This window comes from Pipistrellus kuhlii, unplaced genomic scaffold (assembly GCF_014108245.1).
Source record: "Pipistrellus kuhlii isolate mPipKuh1 unplaced genomic scaffold, mPipKuh1.p scaffold_m20_p_97, whole genome shotgun sequence".
NCBI classification, from domain to species: Eukaryota; Metazoa; Chordata; class Mammalia; order Chiroptera; family Vespertilionidae; genus Pipistrellus; species Pipistrellus kuhlii.
Window position 1 is genome coordinate 460,551 of NW_023425603.1, and position 27,170 is coordinate 487,720.

Sequence of the window (27,170 nt, forward strand, 5' to 3'; positions counted from 1 at the left end):
CCCACTTCTGGGGGGGGAAAAGTGCGTCTTATGGTCCGAAAAATACGGTAATGCAAAGTTTTAAATAAGTTTTGTAGCTGAAACTCCCTACATATGACAATTCTCTGACATTTTAAAAATAATTTTAAGAGTTTGAAAGTATATTTCTTTACTGTATCCTGTCATGATGATTGAAAGATTTGTAACCTGTGGTTTCACAATTTGCTTTTTTCAAAATGCTGTACAAGCTAATACTGAAGTAAGAGGAAAGGCCAGCGGGGGAGGCACATTATAAAGCCATGTATAGCTCCAAAGCCGGGAGTGTGTAGGGTTATAAAGATGGAGAGGTGAACAGATTTCTAGTTTGAAAGATTACAAAGGTCAGTGGGTGATTTTGGAATGAGCATTGTAATACAAGACTTAAGCCTAGCTACAAGCAAAACGTTGGAATTGCTGTTTGTTTCATGTGTTTAAAATCTTATTAGGATGAATATTCTGGGCTACTTTGGATTTATATGGGGAGAGGGGGAGGTAGGGGACCTAAAGCTATTAGTAATATTAATTGTATTTTCAGAGTTTGCTTTTTCAGATTTTCTGTCCCTTTTGCTCAAAAGAAACCATTCAAAAATAATTTTATATCTGATATATTACCAGACCTTGCCATTTTCAAAGTTTTTTTTTCTTCTTCTTCTTCATAACTTAAAAAAAGAGAAGGAAAACTAAATTTCTGCCCTAGTTGGTTCTGCTGAGTGGATAGGGTTCTTGGTTCTGTTCCTGGCCAGGGCACCTGCCTGGGTTGCAGGCTTGATCCCCAGTAAGGGGCATGCAGAAGGCATCCAATCAGTGGTTCTCTCTCATCATTGATATTTCTATCTCTCCCTCTTCCTTTCCGAAATAAACAAAAAAAAAATTTTTTTTTTAAAGAAAAACTAAATTTCCTTTGAGAATTTTTAGTGGGGGTCTGGATGGAATAAATGGGAACTTGTGAACTTGGAAATCACATGCAAAATTTTTGGGCAAACATGCATTTTCTGGAGAAATGACATTGGATTTTCAAAAGGCTCTTTGACCAATATAAAAGGGTAATAGTCCATTCTGTAAAACAGGCAACGGTGGTGAGTGCTCATTAGAAAACGGTTAAGGCTGAAACCGGTTTGGCTCAGGGGATAGAGCGTCGGCCTGCGGACTGAGAGGTCCCGGGTTTGATTCTGGTCAAGGGTATGTACCTTGGTTGCAGGCACATCCTCAGTGGGGGTGTGCAGGAGGTAGCTAATCAATATTTCTCTCTCATCAATGTTTCTAATTCTCTATCTCTCTCTCTTCCTCTCTGTAAAAAAATCAATAAAATATATTAAAAAAGAAAGATGTTTAGTTTTGGTCAAGAAGGATCCTTTTTGATATAATACCTTCCCTGGAACATGGGAAACTGAACTGCTCTTATTGATGCTAAATTTAGCAATAATAATCTATAATAATAAAAGTATAACATGTTAATTAGACCAGACAGCCAAGTGACCATCCTGATGTCATTCTGGACATCCTTCCGGATGAAGCCGCAGAGGTGGGGCAAGGCAGAGGTGGTTAGGGGCGATCAAGCAGGCAGGCAAGTGGTTAGGGTTGATCAGGCAGGCAGGCGGGCAGTTAGGGGCTATCAGGCAGGCAGGCAGGCAAGGCAATCAGGCAGTTACGAGCCAGCAGTCTGGGATTGCAAGAGGGTGCATGCAGGCTGGTGGACACTCCTCCCTCCCCCATGCACCAATTTCATGCACTGAGCTTCTAGTTTATATCTAATCTAACAAAGAGGGAATATGCAAATTGACTGTCACACCGCAACAAAGATGGCAGCACCCACAGCAGAGGTAGAAGGTCCATAACTCAAGATGGCTGCACCTACAGCAGAGGCTGAGTTCCTGTAACAAGCCTTAATTAGCAATCGCAGGGACCCAGACTTTGTGGCGCCTGGCCTGGGCAGGGGGCCTGAGGCTGCTCCCCGCTCAGCAGGGCTTGAATTTCTATAAGAATTTAGGGAAGCCAAACTGACTACAAAGGTGCCCTATCAGTTCTGAAAGTGGATGCCAGCTGCCACCATGGTAGCCTCCGGAGTCCTCTGTGCTCTGCCCCTCAGGCCTCCCAGCCCCGTCTGCTGGCTGCCACTGCTCTTTCACCGGCTCCAGAACTGTGCCCTTTCCAGGCTTCAGACAGCATGTGTAGCCTTTTTCAGATTGGCTGCTTTGACTCAGTAATGATGTACATTTGAGGTTCTTCCATGTCTTTTCATGGGTGTATAGCTCATTTTCTTTCAGTGCTGTACCATGTTCCATTGTCCAGATGTAGCATAGTTTATCTTTTCAAGGGCACACATGATTGAAGCTGCTGTAAACATCTGTGCAGGTTTTTACGTGGACAAAAGTTTGTGGACAGTTTTCAACTCTTTGGACAGATGCCTAGGAGCTTGCTGCTGCTTGCCTCAGCTGGCCACCCACCCACTGCCGCTGGTAGCTCTCCGCTGCCCGTAGCCTCTGCCCCACCCTCACGGAGCTCTCTGCCCACCGCTCCGCCCTCATAGCTTGCTGCCCTGCCCCCTCCTGTAGCTGGTAGTTCGCTGTCCCACCCTCCTGCAGATTCATGATCTGGCGTAATGGATCATTAGTATCTTCCTCTCTCATTATATAAGATAATGTGGGTGTTTCATAGTTTTAAGCATTTCTACTAGTAAACAGCGCTGCAGAGAGCATCCTTGGAGTGGTCAAATGGTGCATGCATTTAAATTTTATGGATTTTTCCATCTTTTGTCTAAAGATGAGTGTCTCTCTTTTCCAGAACCTCCCTAATACTGTATTTATTTTCTCTAAAAAATTTTTTTACAATTATATTTCACTAGCAGCCCTGCACACGAATCTGTGCGCCTGTAGCTCTCTGCAGGGCCAGGACACTCCGCGCCTGCTGCTCAGAGGCTCTCTGAGGCTCAGAGGCCTATCAGTGGCCCTTTTTTTTTTCTTTCTTTAAATATATATATATATATATATATATATATTTTATTGATTTTTTACAGAGAGGAAATGAGAGGGATAGAGAGCTAGAAATGTCGATGAGAGAGAATCATCGACCAGCTGCCTCCTGCACACCTCCCACTGGGGATGTGCCTGCAACCAATGTACATGCCCTTGACCGGAATCGAACCTGAGACCCCTCAGTCTGCAGACTGACGCTCTATCCACTGAGCAACACCTGTTTCGGCTTCCTTCATTTTCGCGGGGTAATCCCTGTCATGTGGGGCGGCCACGTTTTGTCTGTCATTCGTTGATGGGCACTTGCGTGGCTTTTCCTTTTGGCTGCTGTGAGTCATGCAGCCATGAACATGGGTGTGCAAACATCTCTCCAGACCCTGCTTTCCGTTGTCTTGGGTGTGCATCCAGAAGAGGGGTGTCCCTGGTTTGCTAATGCTGGTTTTTTAATTTTTTGAGGAACCATCATGCTGATTGCCACAGCGGCTGCTCCATGTTACCCTCCTCCTAACAGTGCACAGGATTCCAGTTCTTCCCCTCCTGGTCAGCACGCCTTCCTGTTGTTTGTTCTGCTCCGCTTTGCACCAGTCATCCCACTGGGGTCAGATGCATTCACTGTGGGCCATAGGGATTTCTTAAAACTTGGCTGAGCTGATCAGGAAAGATTTTCATGAATTATTATGGAGGTTGAGCATCTTTGTATTTGGACTTTTTAATTCTTCTGTAAATAGCAGTCAACCTACACATTTTTTGTTTTACTTGTTGTTGTTAAAAATTATTTTTAGTTCAATTTATTAATCTTATCGGTGGCTTCTGTGTACAGTCATGTGTCAGAGCAGGGTCCTCCCTCGTTCACACCATTGTTCTGCCTGGAACATTGAACTTGTGCCCTTCACTTACATTAAACTCACATGCACTTTGGTCTGTGTCTGGACTCTGGATTTTGTTTCGTTGGTGTATCGGTTGCTTTGGTACCATCTTATTTTTCTCAGTGTTCCTGGCTCATGTCTTTATTCTTCTAGGTGAATCTTTAGTGCATCAGGAGTGAGGGTGACAGGAAGTTTATATTCTAGTGGAGAAGGAGAGAAAAATGACTCTGTAAACAAATTTCGTCTCACTCTTGATTTTCAGGTGTTGAAAACTGAGTTCAGTCTAATGCTTAAGGTCCCACGGCTATTAGTAGCCAAGTTTCATCTAGCTTCTGGTCTGTAGCCTGTTACACACATCTGCCTTCCGGTCCTGCTGCCCTGCGTAAACAGTGATTGAATACCGATGGCACACTAGTTGCTTTGGGCTGTGTCTAAGATGCACCCTTTGGGGATGCCGAGAAAATGGGTCTGGTAGAGACATTTCATGTAGAGGAAATGGAAGGAATTTCCGGTAACAGAGGAGAACAACAGGGTGCAAATATATAGTGAGTGAGTGTGGAAATGACAGCGGTGCCATGAGGTCCGGGGACAGTGGAGTGAAGGAGGCTGAGCCTGTGGTGGGTCCGAGCTGGCAGAGGGAGGACCAAAGGGCTCTCGCGTTATTGTGGTGCCCGGTGCTCCCTCGGGGCCCAGCAGGAGGAGCTCCGCTTTCCTGGGCGGCACTGAGGGAGGCGGTGGGAACCTGACATTTAGGTAAACACGGAGGCATGAATGGGTTTGCTGGCTGGGCCCGGGCACCAGTGCATTCCAGACAGAAGACACTGTGTTTGCACAGACGTGCAGACAGGGGAGGAAATGCACTCTTCACTCCGGAGCCAGCCAGCTCTGACAGTGCTGTCCCTGGGCAACCAGAAGCCATGAAACGGGAAAGGCAGGCAGACTACAGGGATGAGGATTTTTGAGGGGTTTTAGCTAGAAGCACAGTAATTTACATGAGAAAGCTCTTGATAGACTGCGGTTTAGAGCAGAGCTGGGGCATGGGGGGCTTGGGGGAGGGACTGGGATTGGTAACTGAGGGGGAGTGGGGGGCCTGGAGGGACTGGGACTGGAGGCTTCCCTGAGAGTAAGCCATCGCGCACTTCCTGGTGAGAATCTGACGCTCTTCCAGGCCGTGCTGTTCTGGGGGCTGTGAAGGCAGCAGTGTGAGGGGTGGGTGAGCTTGCTCAAAGGAGACAAGTCATAGGAGTGTGGGGCTAGGTGCTGGGCCAGGTGGCCTTGAGCATGCCTCTAAGCAGGACGCTTTCTGTCTGTTCATCAGCACTGTTAGAATAAGGCGAGCCGCCCAGTCAGGGGTCCTGGCAGAACACAAAGCACTCGGGAGCCAGGCAGCAAGGCAACCATCTGTACTTCTACGTAGAAGGTGCACACACATGGTGTGGAAGCGCAGGCACACCGAGCAGGTGGTCTGCTCAGCTTTATCATCCCTGACACACGTGACCTGTCCTTTGCTCTTGATTGGAGCTCTGGTGCACAATCTTTTGTGATTGGCTAATTCACAGGGAGGGGTTGGCCTTTGCTCTTTCAAGATGGCAGTCCCCAGGGGAACTGGAAGCCATGTGGCCAACATGGTGGCTGCCAAGTCATGCAGTCCAAAATGGCGGCTGTCTAAGCTGTTCTTTGACAGAAAAGATGACTTGTTTATTCTCACAGCACTGTTCCATCACTGAACCCTCATGGGTATGAGACACTTGCTAGGCCCTTGGTTCTGCCCCCATCCGGCCCTGTTGTGATGTGTGCAGCTGCCCTCCAGGGGTGCTCCTCTCTGCTCCTCCCCACCCCATGCCGGGCTGCCCTCCCGGGGCCTCCCTGCTTCTCCACATGATCTGCACCCTGGGTGTCCTCCCTGCTCTCCCACCAGGGGCTTTGGCAGTCTGCTCCCCGTGGCGCTGCCGCGCTGGGCGCAGTCCCTGTTCTCACGCCCGCGGACACCTACCCGAGGTTTGCACTCTGTGTAGAGAAGCAGTTGAGGATTCACTAAACAAGGGACCTCAGAAGGTGTTTTTACTAGAGAATCTTGTCTTTGAAATGTATTTAGAGTTAGGCCAGCTCTTACTTATTCACAGTTCATTTTACCAGTTTAAGGAAAAACAAAAATTATAAAACTGTGGCCTGAGAGAATCCTTAGCAGGGAGCTTTAGAAGAGAGAACAGGATAGGACGGGGAATGTGGAAGGTGATTTATTGTTGGATTCCTTTGAAGGGAGGGTTTGAAAGGCTGAGTTGGCACTGGAGGGGAGGCCTGTGTTTCAGCCACGCCCCCTGCTGGTGGTTTCCCAAAGAGGCGCCTCCTGGACTCTGCCGCAGGGGCTGCTGGGAATCAGTGGAACGGTCGTCGTGGTTACATGTTATGTATTTCATAGGTCGTACCTAATGGGTGCTTTTGCAGTTATTTAAGTGACTGTACTGTTTTTAAGTTTTTTAAATTTCTTTATTGAGTAAGGTATTACATATGTGTCCTTTTCCCCTTTACCCCCCATGATTGTACTGTTTTTATTTGATGACAACGAGGAGAACTGGTGAAATGGTGAGAAGCACTGGTCTTCGAAGAGGCAGGGACAGGACTCACTGGCTGTGTGTCAGGCTGGCTAACTAGGAACTGTAGAGTAAGAAACTAACGCACGCAACATGCTAGACATGCCGCATTTAAAATTGTCAAAACCAAAGGCAAATTCGCGACTTTAAAAGAAGGTCTGCTTTCCTGGAGTGAGACCGCCTGAGGCCTGCAGCATACGTCGAACTCGTTCTGTGTCAGCGCATGTCCTCACACGTCAGGAGTATGCTATGTGCGCCAGTTTCAGGCACGTAGTCAGTGTAAACGCCTAAACTTTCACGTAACATGTAGTGAATGTCAGGAGTCTCTGTTCAGAACATTCCATCCGCTATAAATTCAAGTCAAAGACCTGGCCGTAGGGCATCAGGCCCTGCACCACCAGACCTGCCCTGACCTCTGCCTCCTGGACCTTCAGCGTGCTCCCCAAGCAGGGCTCCTCCCAGCCGCCCTCGCCGCCCCGCAGCGGTGCTCCAGAGGCCTCCTCTGACACACCCAGATGGCTCGCTCCGCCCCCATCGATGCCCAGGCCTAGCACTGGGTCTCTCCGGCGAGCGCAGTGGCGGGCCCTGTGTTCAGTTCTCCATCAGCCCTCTCAGCATGTGGGAGCCGTGCCATGACCGCCTGTCCGGTGAGCGAGCGGATGATGGGGTGGGGGCTCTGTTTTGCAGTTCGGGCCATTTGGAGACCATTCCTTTGCTCAGTAACTATTGGAGCGGCTGGATGTGGAGGAATACAAGACTGAGCATGCTAGCCCAGCCAGTCCAGCTTTGTCTAGTGGGAACTGCCAGCGTAATTGTGAGCTCACTGCCCCAGGGAACCAGGACTTCACATTCTCGCCTGTTCGCTCTGTGACAGGAGGATGCAGGGTTCGGCTGGGATAAGCTAACACTGTCCTTGGTTTTCAGCTTGTTATGAATAAACTAGAGGTCCAGTGCAGTTGGAGTCGATCAAGCCTGCAGGGGAGGGCAGTTGGGGGAACCATGCCAACAGAGGAGGGAAGTTGGGGACTCCTGGGCCTGCAGGGAAAAGCAGTTGGGGGGACCAGGCCTGCAGGGGAGGGCAGTTAGGGGTGACCAGGCCTGCAGGGGAGGGCAGTTTGGGAGAAACCAGGCCTGCAGGGGAGGGCAATTAGGGGCAAACAGGCTGACAGGGGAGCAGTTAGGCATCAATCAGGCTGGCAGGGGAATGCCTCTAATCATTAGAATATTACGCTTTGATTGGTTGAACAGCCAGACTGGACACCAGACAACCGGACACTTAGCGTAGTAGGATTGATTTTTTTATAGAGAGGAAGAGAGAGGGATAGAGAGTTAGAAACATTGATGAGAGAGAAACATCAGTCAGCTGCCTCTTGCACACCCCCTACTGGAGATGTGCCCACAACCAGGGTACATGCCCTTGACCAGAATCGAACCTGGGACCTTTCAGTCCGCAGGCTGATGCTCTATCCACTGAGCCAAACCGGTTTCTGCTACTCTCTTTTTAAGTGCTCTAGAGTTAGCCAAAATGTGCAAAACTTAACTAGCAAGACATAGCTAAATCTGCACACTGTAAAGAAGTCCTCATTACAATCAAGGATTACTTTGCCCTTTAGCCATATCAATGAGTCTTATCTTCATCCTTTTAAACTTGAAATTTTGTTATGATGTATCCTCTCTTCTCTGCACACTGTTTCGTTTTGACTGTGACAGCTGTTACTGCTGGGAATATTCCTTGCCTTGCGTCTTGCTATCCATCTTGAGAGGAGGGCTCAGCTCTAAGATGAGTACCAGGTTGTTTCCCAAAGTGGCTGGACTGGTTTGTGCTCCTCCCAGTGAGATGCGGGTCATGTGTCTGTGGTGTCGCCAATGTTGAGACTGTAAGACGGCTGAGTGTTAGATGAGCCGGTGCATATAACATCGTTTCTCAAGCCGGGGAGTTTGCTGCTTTTCTAGGTATGATAATGGCATGTGGTTTTGTAAAAGTAGGTTGGCCTTTTTAAAAACATATATAGATTTTTATTGATTTCAGGGAAAAAGGGAGAGGGAGAGAAACATCAATGATGAAAGAGAATCATTGACCAGTTGCCTCCTGCACGCCCCACACTAGAGATGGAGCCCACAACCCAGCATATGCCCTTGACTGGATTCGAACCCAGGACTCTTCAGTCCGCAGGCCAACACTCTATCCACTGAACCAAACCAGCTGAGGCTCTTGGCCTTTTTTAAAAAGATGCACATTCTCTTTTAAAAAGACCCAGCTGCAGTTTGTTAGGTTTTAGGTTGCAAAAGGCCAGGCCATTCATATGCAAAAAGCCTCTGAGCACAGCTTGGGTGGGGTTGTAAATTGGGTGGAGCAGGGTCTCAGGGATTCACCAGGGTAGAATAAACAGCACTGGCTGCCAGTCCATCCTGCCCCAGAGAGATCCCCGGTCTCTGTCCACGGCCCACGCAGGAACAGTGGTCACCGCGAGCACCTCTGAGAGAAAGCTGCCCTGCACTCCGGCCCGATGCCAGACAGTCCAGTTTCCCCCGTATGAGTCTGGGTCCCCAGAGTCTCACCTGGAACTGGAGTTTAGAGCTTGTATCTCCCTCCCGATTGAAAAAGACAACAGCACTCCCAGTTGCCAGCCTGTTTTGAGCGCCTGTGTACCTCCGCATCTCCACACCTCCTACCAGTCTCACTGTGCTTTTCTCTTTCTTTCTAGCTGTAGAACTTCCACTCAACCAGTCTTCCTGTGGTTCTGGATGATATCTGTCCTGTCTTTTAGGTGGATTCCTGATGTGGTTGTGAGAGGCAGCAAGTTCAAGTGTCTACCTATGCTGCCATCTTGGTTGTTCTCACTTTCAAATTCTTTAGCATAGTCCTAGCTTGGCTCCATGGTCTTGATCCTCAGTAGGGGGCATGCAGGAGGCAGCCTGTTGATGATTCTTTCTCATCATTGATGTTTCTCTCTCTCTGCCCCTCTCCCTTCCTCTCTGAAATCAATTAAAGTATATTTAAAAAATATATATTTTAAAAATTCTTCAGCATATAGGCACATTTTGGTGCAGTTGGCCAGACTGGAATACAGACAGTGTTACTTCAATGTTAGATGTACTGTTCCGTGGTTAAGAGGATATAGGTACCTACAGTTGGAAAACAAATGCTAAGCTTGTAATTTCAATAAATATATGCTGAGTATTTAAGACGAGTACAAGGTCATAACATATGTGTCTCTCAAATGGTTCAGGAAAGTTGCATGCACACATGAGCTTGTTTTTATTATTGAAAATAGCCTAGAGGTCCTCCCCTCACCATGGGGTATAGCACTGCTAACGTGTTGTTTCTACGCCTTGTCACTAGGCTCGTGTGCACTCTGCTTTTAGCACGTGTGGATCATACTGTATAGAATAGCTTCCAGCTTTAATTTTCCTGATTAGAATAAACTGAATTTTGATCCCGAATAATATTCCAGCATGTTTAACCGTGCTGATGAGTTCAGAGCAATCGGGAGCTTGTATCTCCCTCCCGATGGAAGAAAACAGCAGTGCTTGATTTGTTTAACCATGTCCCTATTCTTGACCACGGACACATTTTCATTTCCCTTTGATAAGTACCGCGCGTGAGCAGGACTCACAGTGTCCGTCCAGTAGAAACAAAATTCCTACCTGATTCTGCAGGTTGGTTTCCAGGCCAGCGCATTCTCAGCTCTTCTCTGCACGGGTGGCAATTGGAAGTGACTGTTTGTGTAATTACTCTGCCAGGCACTGAGCTCTAGAAAGCAGACTGTTTTCATCATGGCTACAGAAGCAGCATAGGGCACACACAGTAGGGCTAAAAGACACTGAATCTGCCAAAACTGGTTTGGCTCAGTGGATAGAGCGTCGGCCTGCGGACTGAAAGGTCCCCGGTTCGATTCCAGTCAAGGGCATGTACCTTGGTTGTGGGCACATCCCCAGTGGGGGGATGTGCAGGAGGCACCTGATCGATGTTTCTCTCTCATCGATGTTTCTAATTTTCTATCCCTCTCCCTTCCTCTCTGTGAAAAAATCAATAAAATATATTTAAAAAAAAAAAAGGCTTACCGAGTCAGTGGAGAATAGCTAAATGTAAACACACCAGTTTGTTGTAAAACCTCTTCCTTTGCAGCCTGCTTTGGAAGCTCAGGTTTCTTTACTGGCTGAGGAGCCCATCCCCTAAGACTGGAGCATTGAAAACAGTAGGGTATACCAGGGAAAAGGAGTCCCCCCAGCAGGCATGCCTCCTCTGTTCTCACTGTGCCACCGCAGCTTTGCTGAAGAAACGGGCCACAGGGCAGTGCCCTGTGTAAAGGTTGTGGAGGGCAGAGCCTTGGGTCGTTCCCGGGTGCGGGCCATAGCCCCCTTCCTGGGCTGCTGGAGTCTCACGTAGGCCCTCACCGTGCACTGTGCAGGGTGCCGTGCGGAGGGAAGGCCGTGCCTTCCCGGCGGAGAGGTGGGTCAGGAGACAACGCCTGTGGAGGAGGTTGGTGCACGAGCTGAGAAGTCCTGCTTGTGGGCGTTTAGAGCCTTCTCGGACCGCCTCCTCCCTGGCGGTAACCCCTCAGCAGGAGGCGACCTTGAACATGTGCTTTTCAAAAGAGCCTCTTGGTCACTGAAAGGAGATTTTTTTTTTTTTAAAGACAAAGACTGAATTAAAAAAAAAAAAATATATATATATATATATATATATATATATATATATATATATTATTGATTTTTTTTTTACAGAGAGGAAGGGAGAGAGATAGAGAGCTAGAAACGTCGATGAGAGAGAAACAACGACCAGCTGTCTCTTGCACACCCCCTACTGGGGATGTGCCTGTAACCAAGGTACATGCCCTTGACCAGAATCGAGCCTGGAATCCGCAGACTGACCAGAATCCGCAGACTGACGCTCTACCACTGAGCCACACCGGCTTTGACTGAAAGGAGATTTTTTTTGTGAGGCTGATACTCAGATTCACCACCTCAAGCCACAGTTCTCTTGTGTTATGGCTTTGCTGTTGTCATAGTCTTTTCAGTCCTAAACCTTAAAACACGTGGTGCTGTTGAGAAGATTTTCATCACATTTACTGGGGAATGTTATCAAACCCACGCTCTTTACACTTTGCTATTTGCGTTAGCTCATTGATGCTCAAAACTCCCGCCACTACCCCTGAGGCACCCAGAAACGGCCCAGACCACCTGCAGTGCCGGGCCCGCCGGAGCTCAGTGCGTGCTGAGAACCCACCACGCTGTGTCCTCCGTGTGCTTCGCTGTCACAGCACGGCACACGCAGCTGTGCACACGATATACACAGCAGGGCGGAGCCCAAGAGCGGGATTGGAGGAAGTGGATGCGGTGGTCATAGACCGGGGCAGCATTCAGCGCTCGCCAGCCTCTGCGGTTTCTCTTGCTAAGCGAATCCCATGTCTGAACTGCACCCTCACCTGTATGTGACGCCCAAGTACTTAGGAAGGAGGTCTGCGCTCTGCCGCCTCGGGGCCGGGCAGGGGACCTGGCCTTGCTCTGGTCCTGGGGGCACAGTGGCTGCAGCCTGCTGGTCCCCGACGAGCGAGGACGGGCCAGGTCAGGGCTGTTCCCCGGGAGGCGCTCAGTGTGGCTGAGGCCCAGTCCATGTGGCCCGGCTTTTTTTATACCGCATCTCCCCCCACCCCCACATACCCACACACCCACCCAGCCTCTCTTCATGTGGGGAATGTTCCTTCAGTAAAGGGAGATGCAGACCTCGTTTGAGCATGGTTCTGTTCTTAGCTCATGTACAAAGCAAAACAGAGCAAACCGTATGATTGTGAGTCTGCAGTTGCTGCGAGGGTCTGAGTCATGAGTGCGTTGACTTGATGTGAGAGACATAAGGAGAGAGTGTCACTCGCTGACTTTACTCTTTCACGTTAAACTCAAGAGATCACTGATGCAGTCAGTGTTAGCGTGGGAGACACTTTAAGGTCGTGACTACTCCACTCATACGGAGGAGGAAACCGGTGCAGAGGGGTGAGCTTACCAGTCACGCCGCAGATCCTGGATGGAGGGTGGTAGGGGGTGCAGAGCAGCAACAGGTGCTGAGCTGCCTGCGGATGTGGGAGGTGTGGCCGGGCGCTCACAGTTCTCATTTCCACCTGATCCAGTGTCTGCGGGACTGGCTGGGTTGTGTTGTATTTACTGGGTGCAGGAGGATGGGGGTGCTTTTCCTTCCTTCCTTCCTTCCTTCCTTCCTTCCTTCCTTCCTTCCTTCCTTCCTTCCTTCCTTCCTTCTTTTTAACATATTTTTATTGATTTCAAAGAGAAAGGGAGAAGGAGAGAGAGAGAGAGAGAGAGAGAGAGAGAGAGAGAGAGAGAGAGAAAACATCAGTGATGAGAGAGAATCATTGATCAGCTGCCTCCTACATACCCCCCACTAGGGATCGAGCCTGCAGCCTTGGCATGTGCCCTTGCTGGAACCAAACCTGGGACCCTTTAGTCCGCAGGCTGATGCTTTATCCACTGATTACGCCCAAACCAATTGGGCGACAGCAAGAAGCAGCATTTTCATGGAGGACGGGTGTTCGCTGCTGAGTCGGGAGTACTGGCTCATTGTATCTTACTCTGGCTTGTCTTGTGGCTTGTGCTTTCCCCCCTGAATCGGAGGTCATTGAAATGTTAACTGCAGCCAGGACCGGTTTGGCTCAATGGATAGAGCGTCGGCTTGGGGACTGAAAGGTCCCGGGTTCGATTCCGATCAAGGGCATGTACCTTGGTTGCGGGCATATTCCCAGTAGGGGGTGTGCAAGAGGCAGCTGATTGATGACTCTCTCTCATCAATGTTTCTAACTCACTCTCTCCCTTCCTCTCTGTACAAAATCAATAAAATATATTTAAAAAAAAAAGAAAAAAGAAAAAAAGAAATGTTAACTGCAGTGACAGTTATGCCCACCAGGCGGCACCGTTGCTTTCCTTACGTGATTTAAGCTCCTTTGGGGTCTGAGGTAGTACAGTGATTGCTCGTTTGTTTGAACAGTAAAGGAGATGCCACGATATTTACTACGTTCTTGAAGAAACTGGTGCCATGCTTCCTTTTCAGTGCCTAATGCCACTGCCAAGGTTACCATGATAAACCATTTGAGAAGCTCACCCACCTCCGGTGCCCGCTCCTGCTCTGCATGGACATGCACCGCCCATGGTGGTCCGACTCTGGGCTCCTGGGAGGGCGGGGACAGGAAGCTGGCAGGGCTCGTCTGCGCTCTTCTTACGTTTGCAGCTGAATTTGAGACTCTGACTAATGATACTAAGGGCATGTAGCTCTCCGATTAAACATGAATATAGAAACAAACGACGCCTCGCACACGGCAGCCAATTGTCGCCACTGCCATCGCCAGCCGGGGTTCTGGCTCCTTCCATTCCGCGGTGCACCAGGCCGAGCAGCCCGGATCGGCTCCCTGTGTGAGGGCCCTTCTCCCTCCCTCCTTTTCTCCAGAGGGAGGATAGGCATGGACAGGGGTACACACCCACCTCCCGCGTCAGACACCGACTTTCCGAGTCACCTGCCTTCTCTGAGCATCCGTATCTTCGTTGTGAATGAGGGTGACCGTGGAGGTGTCGGAGAGAATCAGAAAGAAAACAGAGCAGTGGCTGGCACAGGGAGTTATCAGATGTCAGCTGCTGTCATCACCCAGTGTCCCTGTCTAATCTTAGGAAGCTTCCCTGACTATCACCGCCACTCTCAGTACTCACTGATCTCTCCAGCGCCCTGGCACCGGCATCTGTACGTGATTTGGTGTCTGTACTTGGGATTCTCTTTGGTGCCATGTGTTGTTTCACGATACTGAAGGAAGTCAGTTTTCCTCTAGTTTGCCTGTTACTCAGTAGAGTGTTCTGTACTTAGTAAGCGTAGCTCAATATATTCTTTTAAAAAAAATATCTATTTTATTGATTTTTTTTTTTTTTTTTTTTTACAGAGAAGAAGGGAGAGGGATAGAGAGTTAGAAACATCGATGAGAGAGAATCATCGATCGGCTGCCTCTTGCACACCCCCTACTGGGGATGTACCCGCAACCAAGGTGCTTGCTCTTGACCAGAATCAAACCTGGCATCCTTGAGTCTGCAGGCTGATGCTCTATCCACTGAGCCAAATTGGTTAGGGCAGCTCAATATATTCTTGATGAGGCATTTGTGAATTTTCTTTTTTTAAAATGTTATTTTTTAGTTAAAGTTTACATTGACTGTGGTTTTGCATTAGTGTCAGGTGTACAGCATGGTGGGTAGACATCATACTTGACAAAGTGTTCCCAGCACTCACCTTGTACCATACGTAGTTATTACCAAACTAGAGGCCTGGTGCACAACATTCGTGCATGGGGGGTCCTCTCAGCCCTGCCTGCGCCCTCTTCAATCCAGGACCCCTTGGGGAATGTCCCAGGATCCCTGGGATCAGGCCTAACTGGAAGTCGGACATCCCTCTCACAATCCTGGACTGCTGGCTCCTAATTGCTGACCTACCAACCTGCCTGCCTGATCACCCTTAACTGCCCCCCTCACCCCCCCCTTCCTGGCTTGATTGCCTCTGCATGCCGGCCTGATCGCCCGTAACTGTCCCTCCCCCTGCTGGCCTGGTCACACCTAAGTGCCCCCTGCTGCTGGCCAGATCACCCCCAACTACCCCCTCCCTGCCAGCCTGGTCACTCCTAACTGTGCTTCCCCCCCCCCCCCCCATTTGGTCACCCCTTCCTCCCTGCTGCCGGCCTGATTGCCTCTTATTGCCCTTGGTTGCCCCAACTGTTCCTCAAACACACACACACACACACACACAACCAGCCTGGTTGCCCCACACAGCCTGCTTGTTTAGTCGTTTGGTCGACCCTCACCAACCCCTGCCAAACTGGTTGTAGGCAGCCGTTTTGTGAGGGCATGAGGGTTAATTTGCATATTACCTCTTTATTATATAGTATTATATGGGACTAGAGGCCCAGTGCATGAGTTTTGTGCACTGAGTGGGGGCCAGCCTGTGCCCTCTTGCAGTCCAGTACCCCTCGCTCCTTACCGCCCGCCTGCAGTGGAGGAGGCGAGAGAGGCTTCCACCTCCTTCGCTGCACTCGTCAACCATGAGCCCAGCTTCTGGCTGAGCAGTGCTCCCCCTGTGGGAGCACACTGACCACCAGGGGCAGCTCCTACGTTGAGCATCTGTCCCCTGGTGGTCAGTGTGCATCCTAGCGACTGGTCATTCCACTGATCGGTCAATTTGCATATTAGCCTTTTATTATATAGGATTATATAGAAGGATTATTGACTGTATTGTAAATTTTCTTGAGGAATCCACTCTTTTTTAAAAAATATATATATTTTATTGATGTTTTACAGAGAGGAAGGGAGAGAGATAGAGAGCTAGAAACGTCGATGAGAGAGAATCATCGACCAGCTGCCTCCTGCATACCCACCACAGGGGATGTGCCCGCAACCAATGTACATGCCCCTGACCGGAATCGAACCTGGGACCTTTCAGTCCGCAGACCGACGCTCTACCACTGAGCCAAACCGGTTTCGGCAGAGGAATCCACTCTTAAGTGATGTTACTCCCAAAACATAAGTCAATCACCGTGCTTTCCATAACATTAAGTACTTGTCAAAAAAGCAAAGACTGTGTACAGTCTGTGTAATTTCCTAAATTAACGGAGTGCTGTGCATCTTAGGCATCGGCATTTAAGGTTGGACTCTTCCTCAGTGGTTTCCACAGGAATTTCCAAGTTTTAAAAAGGCAGCATTATGCAGTGACAGGCTGCTTCTGAAGCAGTGAGCACTGAACTCTGACCAACAAGCTGCAGTCTGCTGCTTCCTGCACCGGGCTCCCGGTACTGACCCCTGCGCCCTGGGGAGGGGAGGGCAGGGCGCCGGGTGCAAAGGTCCAGGCCCCAGAACATGTCCTGGCAGCTCCTTAGCCACCTGGCCTTTGCCCTGATCACACCTTCCTGAGGGCTCCCTGCCACGGGCTCCCTTCAATTTCATCTCTCATCCTGGGAAGCTTCCGGTCATCCTCTGTTTTCTTAGCAGGACATGTGCAGTGACTTTTGTTTTCTTAGGCTGCAAGCTAGTTTTGCTTAAGGAAATGGAGGGAGGCTTTGAAAATTCATAGTTCATTTTCATTATGTCCTCCCAGCAGCTACCGGCACGTTTGTAGGGATGTGGGGAGGCGGGGAGTCAGGTGCCAGGAACGGTGGTGGCCGCCGGGCCTGGTTTGCCAAGGAGGAGCCCAGGCCGGCCCACAGCATCACTTGTTCAGACCCTGGTTCATTCTGAACGAGGCCGGGGAGCCGCCGAGGGAAGCGGCCTCCACCTGGCAGTGCCCAGTGTCCACCCGGGCCAGGCCCGCTCTGTCAGCCAGAGCGGGCTCCCCCGCACCTTTCTCCCAGGGCTGACCTGCTGGGAGAGGAGCCCACACCCCACCCGGCTCCACAGCCCCCAGCACCCACTCCGCAGGGTTCGCTGAGCCCCGCACCCCACCCGGCTCCACAGCCCCCAGCACCCACTCTGCAGGGTTCGCTGAGCCCCGCACCCCACCCGGCTCCACAGCCCCCAGCACCCACTCTGCAGGGCTCGCTGAGCCCCCACACCCCACCCGGCTCCACAGCCCCCAGCACCCACTCTGCAGGGCTCGCTGAGCCCCGCACCCCACCCGGCTCCACAGCCCCCAGCACCCACTCTGCAGGGTTCGCTGAGCCCCGCACCCCACCCGGCTCCACAGCCCCCAGCACCCACTCTGCAGGGTTCGCTGAGCCCCGCACCCCACCCGGCTCCACAGCCCCCAGCACCCACTCTGCAGGGTTCGCTGAGCCCCGCACCCCACCCGGCTCCACAGCCCCCAGCACCCACTCTGCAGGGTTCGCTGAGCCCCGCACCCCACCCGGCTCCACAGCCCCCAGCACCCACTCTGCAGGGCTCGCTGATCGTCGTTGGGCCTGGGACAAGGAGAGGGATGGCCACGTGTCGGTGCAGTGGGTGTCAGATAGGATTCTCCTCAGTCACTCCTCCCACCTGCAGGGCCTGAGCATTCTGCTGCGCAGCCCGAGTGGTGCTGGGTGTGGGCTCTTTCCCTTCCCTTACAGGTGAGGCTGGGAACCTGCAGGCGGGCCTTACAGGCCACCTTGCTCGCACCCGGCACCGCCTGCAAAGGTCCCGCCCTGCCGGCCAGCGTTGCGTAAACACCGCAGCAGCAGTGAGAGCGAGCGCGTGAGGAGTGCTTTGCTCGTGTTCCAGCTGGGGGTTTGGCCAAGCCTGGTGGCAGCAAGGGGAGCAGACGGGCTTCCCGAGCCGCGGCCACCGGGGAGAGCCGTGTGGAGGCGGACACGCAGTCCCCGCTGCTGCTCAGCGCAGCCACACTGAGCGCATTTGGTTCTGCCCGCTCACGGCCTGTCCTGTCTTTCAGTGGACGAGTACATCTCCATCGCCAAGGAGAAGCACGGCTACAACATGGAGCAGGTAACTCGAGCTTCTTCCTGTGTTCGGAACGGGCTTAGGAGCGGCTGCTCGGTGTGGTGGGGGTGGTGTGGCCGTGGTGGCCACAGTGGCGTCACCGGGCTCCGGCCCCCGGGGCCGCGGGGCGGTGGAGGCCGCATGGGCTGCAGGGCACGTGCTTTCTTGTCTGACCGTGTGAGCTGTCCCTTTGTGGCTTCGGTGGTGATCCTGACCCGGCTGCCACACTCAGACCTCCTGTGTTTCCGTGTTAATTGTTTCGAGTCACTTCCAGGTGTAAGATTTGGGTAAGGCTTCGTTTAAAGAGCCTGTGACACCCATTCTGATCCCTGTCCTCAAAGCGAGCCCGGGCGTGGGCCGTCTTTCCTGGCGTGGCCTCGGTGCAGCCCGAGGGCCGGCATCGCCCCTGCCCTCGATGCCCCTGCCCTGGTGCCTGAGGGCGCTGGGATGGGGAGTGGAGGCCTCCGCCTTGTTTGTAGTTGTTCTGTTCTGTGAGCTGCTCAGAGGCAGCGGTAAGAGGGTCGTTCCAGAGAGAACTGGCTGCTCCTCGTTTCCTAACCCCGCTCGTGAGCAGATGAGCTGCCCAGAAACTCACCCATGTTTATTCTGTCCAGAGGGTAACCATCGTTGGGGGGTGATTGGAAATATCCCTGTGTGAAGGTCCTTGCTTCAGAGGTGTAATGAGGACGCTCCTCAGGAAGTCCCGAGCTCCCTCTCCCGTTTCTCCGAACTCCTCATCCAGCGTGTTTTCCTTTCTGAGCTGATGTACCCCACAGCATCGTATTTGCAGGGGTTCCTTTTCCCTATCCTCTCCCGAGGATGTTTTTTGTTGATTTTAGGGAGAGAGGAAGGGAGAGAGGACAACATGGACTGGTTGCCTCCCGCAACCAATCCCCCCAACCTGGGTAATGTGTCCTAGGCCTTGAACCCGCCACCTCTGGCTGCCAGGACAGCACTCAGCCTCCTGAGCCCCAGCTGCGGGTGGGCAGGCTTAGTGCCCGGGCCGGGGCCTCTAAGTCCAACCGGAGAAGTGAGGCTGGTCCTGCTGAGCCCGGGCGCATGGGACGGAGAGCCCGTGGGCAGGGGCCAGGCCTCCGGGACGGCCAGCGCGGCGCCGGCGCTCTGTCTGGGAAGGCGTGCACTCGCCAGCCTCGTTGCCATGCTCACGTGCGTGCACGCCTTTGGTCTCAGGTCTCACCAGTGCTCTTTTCCAGGCTCTGGGGATGCTCTTTTGGCACAAGCACAACATCGAGAAGTCCCTGGCTGACCTGCCCAACTTCACCCCCTTCCCCGACGAGTGGACGGTGGAGGACAAAGTGCTGTTCGAGCAAGCCTTCAGCTTCCATGGGAAAACCTTCCATAGAATCCAGCAGATGGTGAGTAGATGAGACCCCACCCCGCCCCCAGCGCACCCAAGGGCAGGGGATACACTGCAGGGAGCACTCCCTGGCACTTCCCAGCCTGAGGCCGTGACCCCTCTCCCCCTTGTTCAGACGCCCCAGAAGGTGAGGGAAGGCTTGGGAAAGGAGGTGGCCATGGGCCTGTCTGCCTGGAAGGGCTGCTTGCTTCTCACTCCAGGCTGCTGCTGGGGCCCCTCCCCGCTGCTGGGCCATAAGGGCTCCATGAACTAACTCTTAGAGTGACCCAGATTCTGTCAGACGCGCTGGCGGCTTCAGGCGTGTGAGAACGGCCGAGTCCCACTCAGTCACACCTAGTCCTTTGGAAGTGGATGGAGTTTCTTCATGATTTTCCCTTGTTGGGGAAGGGCTGTGACTTCTGACATTGGAGTGCGTGAGCGTGACCCTAAGTGTATGTGAGCCTTCGCCACTGACAGGTTAGTGTTGAGTCTAAGCCAGCTCGTGCTTCCTGTAGCTTCCTGACAAGTCCATCGCCAGCCTGGTGAAGTTCTACTACTCGTGGAAGAAGACGCGGACCAAGACCAGCGTGATGGATCGCCACGCTCGCAAGCAGAAGCGCGAGCGGGAGGAGAGGTGAGCCCGGGGCGCGTCTCCCGCTGGGGCCTTCGGGTCACTAGACGCTGTGACGGGTGGCTGTGTTTCCCCGGGGCCTTCCTGCTGGAACCGGGCTCCCGCGTGCTGCCCTCCCTCGCTGCGGCTGCCCTTGCCTCGCCACTCCTCTCACGCCCCCGAGGGCGGCTTAAAAAACGGATTTAAGACAGAGAGGGTGGGGAATCTAGCCTGGCGTCCCTGTGCACACACTCCGGGGGGCTCGCATGTGCCTGGCGGGGGTCGGCCCACAGCCCGGTGCACAGGACGGCGATCTGAGCCGAGCCCCGCGCGGCGTCTCCGATAGCAGGTCTGCTTTCCTGGCGTCGCTTTTCAGTCGGCTTTTTGTTCCTCCTCACTCAGGGTACCTTCCCACTGACCTTTGAGCGGGAGGGGCTGAGAGAAACATGGGTGATGGCTGCCTCCTGCATGCGCCCTCACCAGGCCCAGGCCTGGGAGGAGCCTGCCACCAAGGTACATGGCCTTGACCGGAATCAAACCCAGACTCTTCAGTCCGAGGGCCGACGCTGCGTCCACGGAGCCCCATGGCCAGGGCTCTGCGCGGAGCACCCGATGTGCTTGCGCAGGTGCATCGGCGTGTGCTCGTGCTTGGGGCCGGGGCCCGTGCTTGGGGTGGGGGCCCGTGCTTGGGGTGGGGGGCCCGTGCTTGGGGTGGGGGGGCCCGTGCTTGGGGTGGGGGGGGCCCGTGTTTGGGGTGGGGGGGCCCGTGCTTGGGGTGGGGGGCCCGTGCTTGGGGTCGGGGCCCGTGCTTGGGGTGGGGGCCCGTGCTTGGGGTGGGGGGCCCGTGTTTGGGGGGGGGGCGAGAGAAGCGTTTCGTGTTTTCTTAGTAAACATGAGCTTTACAGCACGTTTAGTGAAAGGATGCGTCCTGGTCACCAGGCCCTCGGCCTCTGTAGGCACAGCGCGGGGGGCGTGGCCACGCGGGAGCACACAGGCTTCATTCAGTTCAGACCCAGCTCGCCTGCCCCAGCCCCAGGCCGTGCCCCAGCTCGCCTACCCCTGACCCTGCCCTGCCCCGTCCCAGCCCAGCCCCAGCCCAGCCCCAGCTCGCCTGCCCCTGCCCCTGCCCTGCCCCGTCCCAGCCCAGCCCAGCCCAGCCCAGCCCCAGCCCAGCCCAGCCCAGCCCAGCCCAGCCCAGCCCCAGCCCCAGCCCCAGCCCCAGCCCCAGCCCAGCCCAGCCCAGCCCCAGCCCAGCCCCGCCCCGCCCCGCCCCGCCCCGCCCCGCCCCGCCCCGGCCCGGCCCCAGCCCAGCCCCAGCCCCAGCCCAGCCCAGCCCAGCCCAGCCCAGCCCCGCCCCTCAGCTGCGAAGGAAGGCGCTTCAGGGCCAGGCGCCCACACTGCCCAGGGGCCTGTGGGTTAGGTTGGTGGTACTAGAGGCAGCTTTTTAAAGTTACATTTTCCTATTTTTGCACGTCTCGTTTTTATGAACTAGTGATAACCTGGGCCATCTCAGAGAGTATTGTGATTTCTCGTTAAAGGGAGCACATGGACAGGCTGAGAGGGGAGCACACCCTGTGAGCGTTCTGCCTCTGGGCCAGGAGTGGTGCTGAGGCCTCGCCTCGCTCTCCCCTCCGAGCCTTGTGCGCTGGCCAGGCGTGTGCGCTGGCCGGGCGTGTGCGCTGCCCGGGCGTGTGCGCTGCCCCGGGCGTGTGCGCTGCCCGGGGCGTGTGCGCTGCCCGGGGCGTGTGCGCTGCCCGGGCGTGTGCGCTGGCCGGGGCGTGTGCGCTGCCCGGGCGTGTGCGCTGCCCGGGGCGTGTGCGCTGGCCGGGCCGTGTGCGCTGCCCGGGGCGTGTGCGCTGCCCGGGCGTGTGCGCTGGCCGGGCCGTGTGCGCTGCCCGGGGCGTGTGCGCTGGCCGGGGCGTGTGCGCTGCCCGGGCGTGTGCGCTGCCCGGGGCGTGTGCGCTGCCCGGGGCGTGTGCGCTGCCCGGGGCGTGTGCCAGGCTTGGTTTTCAGCTGCACACGGGTGTGCCGGTGAGTGGCAGCTCTCCTCACGTCAGAGAAGCATGGCAGACGCTCACCGGTGTCCTGGGCAGCCGAGCTGCGCAGTGGCATGGCTGTTCCCGTGCAGGGCGGCTTGTTGCTGAGTGCACTGAGGCTGTTCCTGCGGCAGAGGCCGTCTCCTCACTGAGTCAGTGTTAGCACCAAAGCAGCCCACTGTGCTGAGGAGGAGGGCCGCCCAGGTGGTGCCTCCTCCCGCGGGCACGTCACGCCCCCAGATGCAGACGGGGCGCCCGCAGGGGACCTGCTGTGGAGCCACGGCAGGACGGAGGCAGAGCGTCCTCAGCCAGGCTCTTTCTTTCCTTTACACCCTTTCCTTGGGCCGAGGAGGCTGGGGTAGGGGGAGAGTGGGGTGCAGGGGGCGTGGTCATCTGGATGCAGGGGGGGATGTGGCTGTTGGAAAGCCGAGCCCTCTGGCCGCAATTTGGCTCAGTGGTGAGCCAGCGGCAGGCTGCCGGGCCTTGTTCTCTCATTTCCTAGGGATGCTCCCCCGAGCTCTCGTCCTCTTTGAATGCATCCGCCTGGAGCATGAGCTGGAGCGGGCAGCACCGTGGTAAAACGCCAGTTCCCGCCCCGTGGCCTGGGGCGGCGGGCGGCCTGACCGCGGTTCGTTTGCTGGTCAGTGTGCTCCCTGCGAGTCGGCCTGCATTCGGGTTGTTGCTCAGTGGTAGTAAATGTCTTAAATTTTACCTTTTCAGCCGAGAGGAAACACTTTATATAAAGCAACAGGGTTCTAGGCCAGTTTGGGAGTTAGATACCCGTTTTAATAGTTTATTTTAATCATTTAAACGAAAACAACTGTGGAATTGGTGTTTTATTTAAATTGTAAAAAGGCTTTTATCTCAGAATCTGAAAACATTCTAATTTTATATCAAATCAATGCATTGCTTCTATTTGTATATTAAGTACATTAATACAGACTAACCTTGCAGTCACTTTTTCTTGTCTTTCAGTGAGGATGAACTGGAGGAAGCAAATGGAAACAACCCCGTTGACCTTGAGCTGGGTCAGAATAAGGAGAGCAGAGAGGAGGTATTTCCCGTTAGGCAAACAGGCGTTTGTCACCTGTCCCTGAGAGGGGGGGTGTTGGGGTGTTAGCCTTTTGAAATGGGGTTGCAGTCTGGCATCATTTTGTCCATTCATAGCATTGATCAAGCACCTGTGGCCCCCGAGGAAAGCCGGCTCTGTGGCTCTGGGCCCCCTCGGCAGGCCCGGCCACGGGGCCCTGCAGGGAGGCCCAGCTCCTCAGGCTGCGGCGCTGGCCCCACGGTGGCGGGACGCTCACTGGGGTCACGTGAGTTGTTCTGAAGGAGGAGCCTGCAGTTTTAGTAAACGGCGAGCTCTCTGTCTCAGAGGCTCTGAGGTCTGAGAAAGTTGCTTCAGGCGGAAACTAGAAGGCTAGACATACCTAACCGGGCCTGGCATCAGTACCATGTGCTTTTCATGGACAAAGTACAAAGCTCATCGAAAAGGGGAAAATGACACCACTTACACACACGGTCACCATGAACATGCTCCCCTGTAAGAATGTGTGGGTGCCGGGAGCTGTGGCTAGAGTGCTGTCCCTATACACCAAATTTGATCCCCGCTTAGAGCACATAAAAACATTCACCAGTGGGTGTATAGGAAGTGGAACAGGAAATGGGTCTCTCCCCCTCTTTCTCCCTCTGCCTTTCTCTCGCTCCCTAAAATAAAAAATTTTTTAAATGTTTTTAAGTGGCCCTAGCCAGTTTGGCTCAGTGGATAGAATGTCGGCCTGCGGACTGAAGTATCCTGGGTTCAAGTCCGGTCAAGGGCACAGGTCCAGGTTTGGGCTTGATCCCAGTAGGGGGCGTGCAGGAGGCAGCCGATCAATGATTCTCTCTCATCATTGATGTTTCTATCTTTCCCTTCTTCTCTGAAGTCAATAAAAATATTTTAAAAATGTTTTTCAGTATATAGTTATATACTTAATTCTGAGTAAATATTTATTTTAAAATACATAAATGGGATCTTTATATATAAATTTTATAACCTTTCAAATTTATTCTGGTTGAAGATATTTTTATGTCAGATACATTAGTATACACAGCTGTGCCGGGCTGACCATCAGCCCTGAGTGACGGATGAAGGCTCCTCTCACCTGTTTCTGTGAAGGGGACGAGGCACCACTTGGCTGTTGCCGCCAAGTAGCCTGTTCGCCGCCTCCTTTGGCTTTATTGTCACAACAGCTTGAATTAAAATAACCTCCAGACACAACCAGCGGGCAAGCAGCCTTGAGGACGCACACGCTCCTCCAAGCACACGCTTCTCCAAGGTCGGGTCTTAAAGACTAAGCACAGAGATTCGAGCAAAACACATGGGGTCAGACTTGCTTGGAAAAGTCAAGGCAGGGGCTGCCGCCTTCGGCAAGGCCCCCAGAGGCCCCGACCTTTCTGAGATCCTTACAGACACCCAGCCCAGCTGTATGTCCCACACACCTGTCACTCGAGGAAAGGCATCCTCGGGGGTTTCTACAGTCCTGCCATGCTTCCTTTTCCAGACAGTGCCAGACTGCTGGCTTCATAACCAAGAATGTGTGCACTAATTTTTTCCATTACAGTTAATTTTTAAAAACATATTTTATTGATTTTTTACAGAGAGGGAGAGGGAAAAAGAGTTAGAAACATGGATGAGAGAGAAACATTGATCAGCTGTCTCCTGCACACCCCCTACTAGGGATGTGCCCTCAACCAATGCACATGCCTTTGACCGAAATCAAACCTGGGACCCTTGAGTCCGCAGGCCAACACTATCCACTGAGCCAAACCAGTTAGTCTATAGTTAATTTCTGGATATGGGCTGTGGGTCAAAGTGTTCTAGACATGTTTTTAAGGCTTCTTTGGTCTGGTTACATCACCAAATGGGGAACTCGTCATTCTCAACCGATGGCACTCTGCCAGCAACTCCTAGGAGTCCCAGTGACAAGGCTGCTGGAGGGTCTGCAGCTTAGATGGTCTGAGAAGTCAGACTGGACTTGGGGTGTTTGGTTAGCTTTGTTTTGTTGCATCATTAGGTTCTTCAATGGAACGTTTTAAATGGAAGAGAAAAGGTTGATTTTATATTAATTTCTGTAATTCCTATTTATATAGCTCAATTTCTCAATCAAAAAGAAAAATGCTTAAATCATAGTTTGTTTGCACACTAAAGTGTTATGAAAACAGACACGCTGTCCATCGACTGTCTTTGCTGGACATCATAGCCCTGTGGCAGCACCATGGGCCTCTGCCGGTGCTGAGGAATCACTGCCGTGGCCGTGGCCTCTGCCGGTGCTGGGGGCTCACTGCCGTGGCCAGTCTGCATGGCCTTCAGCTCAGTCTCACAACGTGGAGGTATTTAAGTGTTTCAGCAAAGCACATGCACTTCTTGCTCTTAAAGGGGTGAGCAGGGAGACACCACGGCTGCTCTGCCTTTCGTTTCTGCAGGTTTGGGATTCAGAGAGAAAGTGCTTAAAAAATAGCATTTCAATGACAGCTTATAGGTCTGGAAGGAGATTTTTAGGGCACGGTTGCCCTAAAAGCTAAGTCATTCCCCCAAAAAATGTGTAAAAAGTCACAATTTCACATTGAAATTTGCATATTTTAAAACTTGTTTAAAGATTTAAAGAATTTAAGTGGATCTTTATACCTGTGCTGAACCAACCACCCTCCCCCCTTTCCTCCCTTTCTTCCCTCCTTCCTTTCCCTCTTTCTCCCTCCCCTCCTTCCCTTACTCCCTCCCTCCCTGCTTTCCCTCCCTCTTTTCCTCCCTCTGTCCATGGCCGGGGTCCCTGTGCACGTGGGGCCGGTGAAGACAAGCAACTCCCACCCTCTGGGTGCAGGGAGCTGAGGGGCTGCCGTCAGCCTCCGAGTGAGAGTGGGGGTGCAGCTGTGGCAGGAAGTGGGGTCCTCTGCCAGGTGTTCAGGCCGAGCCCAGCTGTTCACTTGGCATTTTAATTTTTATGTCACAATTGTCCACATCTGTGTATTGTGCAGGCGCCCCCCACCGAGTCCGTCCCGCAGATCAAGAAAGAGAAGCACAGCACGCAAGCCAAGAACCGCGCCAAAAGGAAACCCCCGAAAGGGATGTTTCTCTCCCAAGAAGACGTGGAGGCCGTGTCTGCAAACGCCACTGCCGCCACCACGGTGCTGCGCCAGCTGGACATGGAGCTGGTCTCCATCAAGCGCCAGGTACCGCCCGGCCGGGGGCTGACCAGGCCTTGGGTTCACCGTCCACTCATGCGTGTGGTCTCCTCCCACATCTCCCAGGGCTCGTTCCCTCAGGAATTGGGCAGAAGATCTTCGTACTGGCTTAGCTTTCTCTTCACTTCACCTTGAAGTCGATGTTAAGAGTGTGTGTATAAATGCTTGTGTGTGCGCTTGGTGATTTCCATACGGCGAGCATGCCCAGCTAACTTCTCTCTGAGCCAAGAGATGGCCGTTGGCTCCGAAGCCCCACTCTGGTCCCCTCTGGCCACCGTCACCCTGAGCGCAGCGTCACCCGCTCCACTCGTGCCTCTTGCTCACCCCGCCTTCTCCAGGGCGTGGCCTCTAACTTTAAAACCACCAGTGATGGCGACGCATGTTTTGGATTTTAGAGAAAAACAAGAAGCTCGGTGCACAAAAGTCACGCACAGGTAGGGTCCCTGAGCCTGTCTGGCTATCAGGGCCTGTCAGGACCTTCCGGCTGCTGGCCAGGGCCTCTGGTGGGCAGCGCACTCACAGTGAGCCGTCGCACTCCTGTTCCCACCTGCATGCTAGGCCTTTATATATATAGATAGATGTATAGAGGACGGGATGTGGTTTCTTGCAGGTCTGGTTTTCATGTAACATGAGAGAGCATTGTGTAGTGTAGAGCCGAGGTTCTCGTTCTTTCTCACTGCCGGGAACAGTTGTACAAAGTAGACGTCTGGGCATTGCAGAGAACATGGTGAACATCTTTTATGTGGCCCTCACACTGTGTGTCCTGTTGGCATTGCTGGGGGGGAGCGTGCGTGTGTCCAGCCTCAGAGCGGTGAGTGTGGGTGGGCTGGGCACTTCTTCTCTGGGGGGCATTCGCCATCTTGTGCCTCGAGTGCCGGCTGCATCTCTCGCCGCCACCCCCCAGATGCTGGCAGGGCCCCACCCGTGTGAGCACAGAACTGGCCCGGGAAGAGGGGCGCGGGTTGCCCGTTTTTCTGTTTTGGGCTTGGCTCTCACTCTCCTCATGGCGTCTTTTGAGTCACAGAAGTTCCTCACGCTACGTCGCCCAGTTTCCATCTTGTCTCCT

The 27,170-nt window shown here is 53.2% G+C and overlaps 1 protein-coding gene across 3 annotated transcripts in view; it reads left to right on the top strand.

The window, feature by feature from the left end:
- RCOR1 (REST corepressor 1) overlaps positions 1–27,170 on the top strand; it is an 88,338-nt gene that overhangs the window by 52,273 nt on the left and 8,895 nt on the right. For all 3 annotated transcript variants that reach the window (XM_045578362.1, XM_036429024.2, XM_036429023.2), the window contains 5 exons: positions 17,834–17,886; positions 19,095–19,256; positions 19,753–19,871; positions 22,859–22,937; positions 25,898–26,092. In XM_045578362.1, the coding sequence (XP_045434318.1) occupies positions 17,834–17,886; positions 19,095–19,256; positions 19,753–19,871; positions 22,859–22,937; positions 25,898–26,092 (608 nt within the window). The remainder of the gene's footprint in view (positions 1–17,833; positions 17,887–19,094; positions 19,257–19,752; positions 19,872–22,858; positions 22,938–25,897; positions 26,093–27,170) is intronic.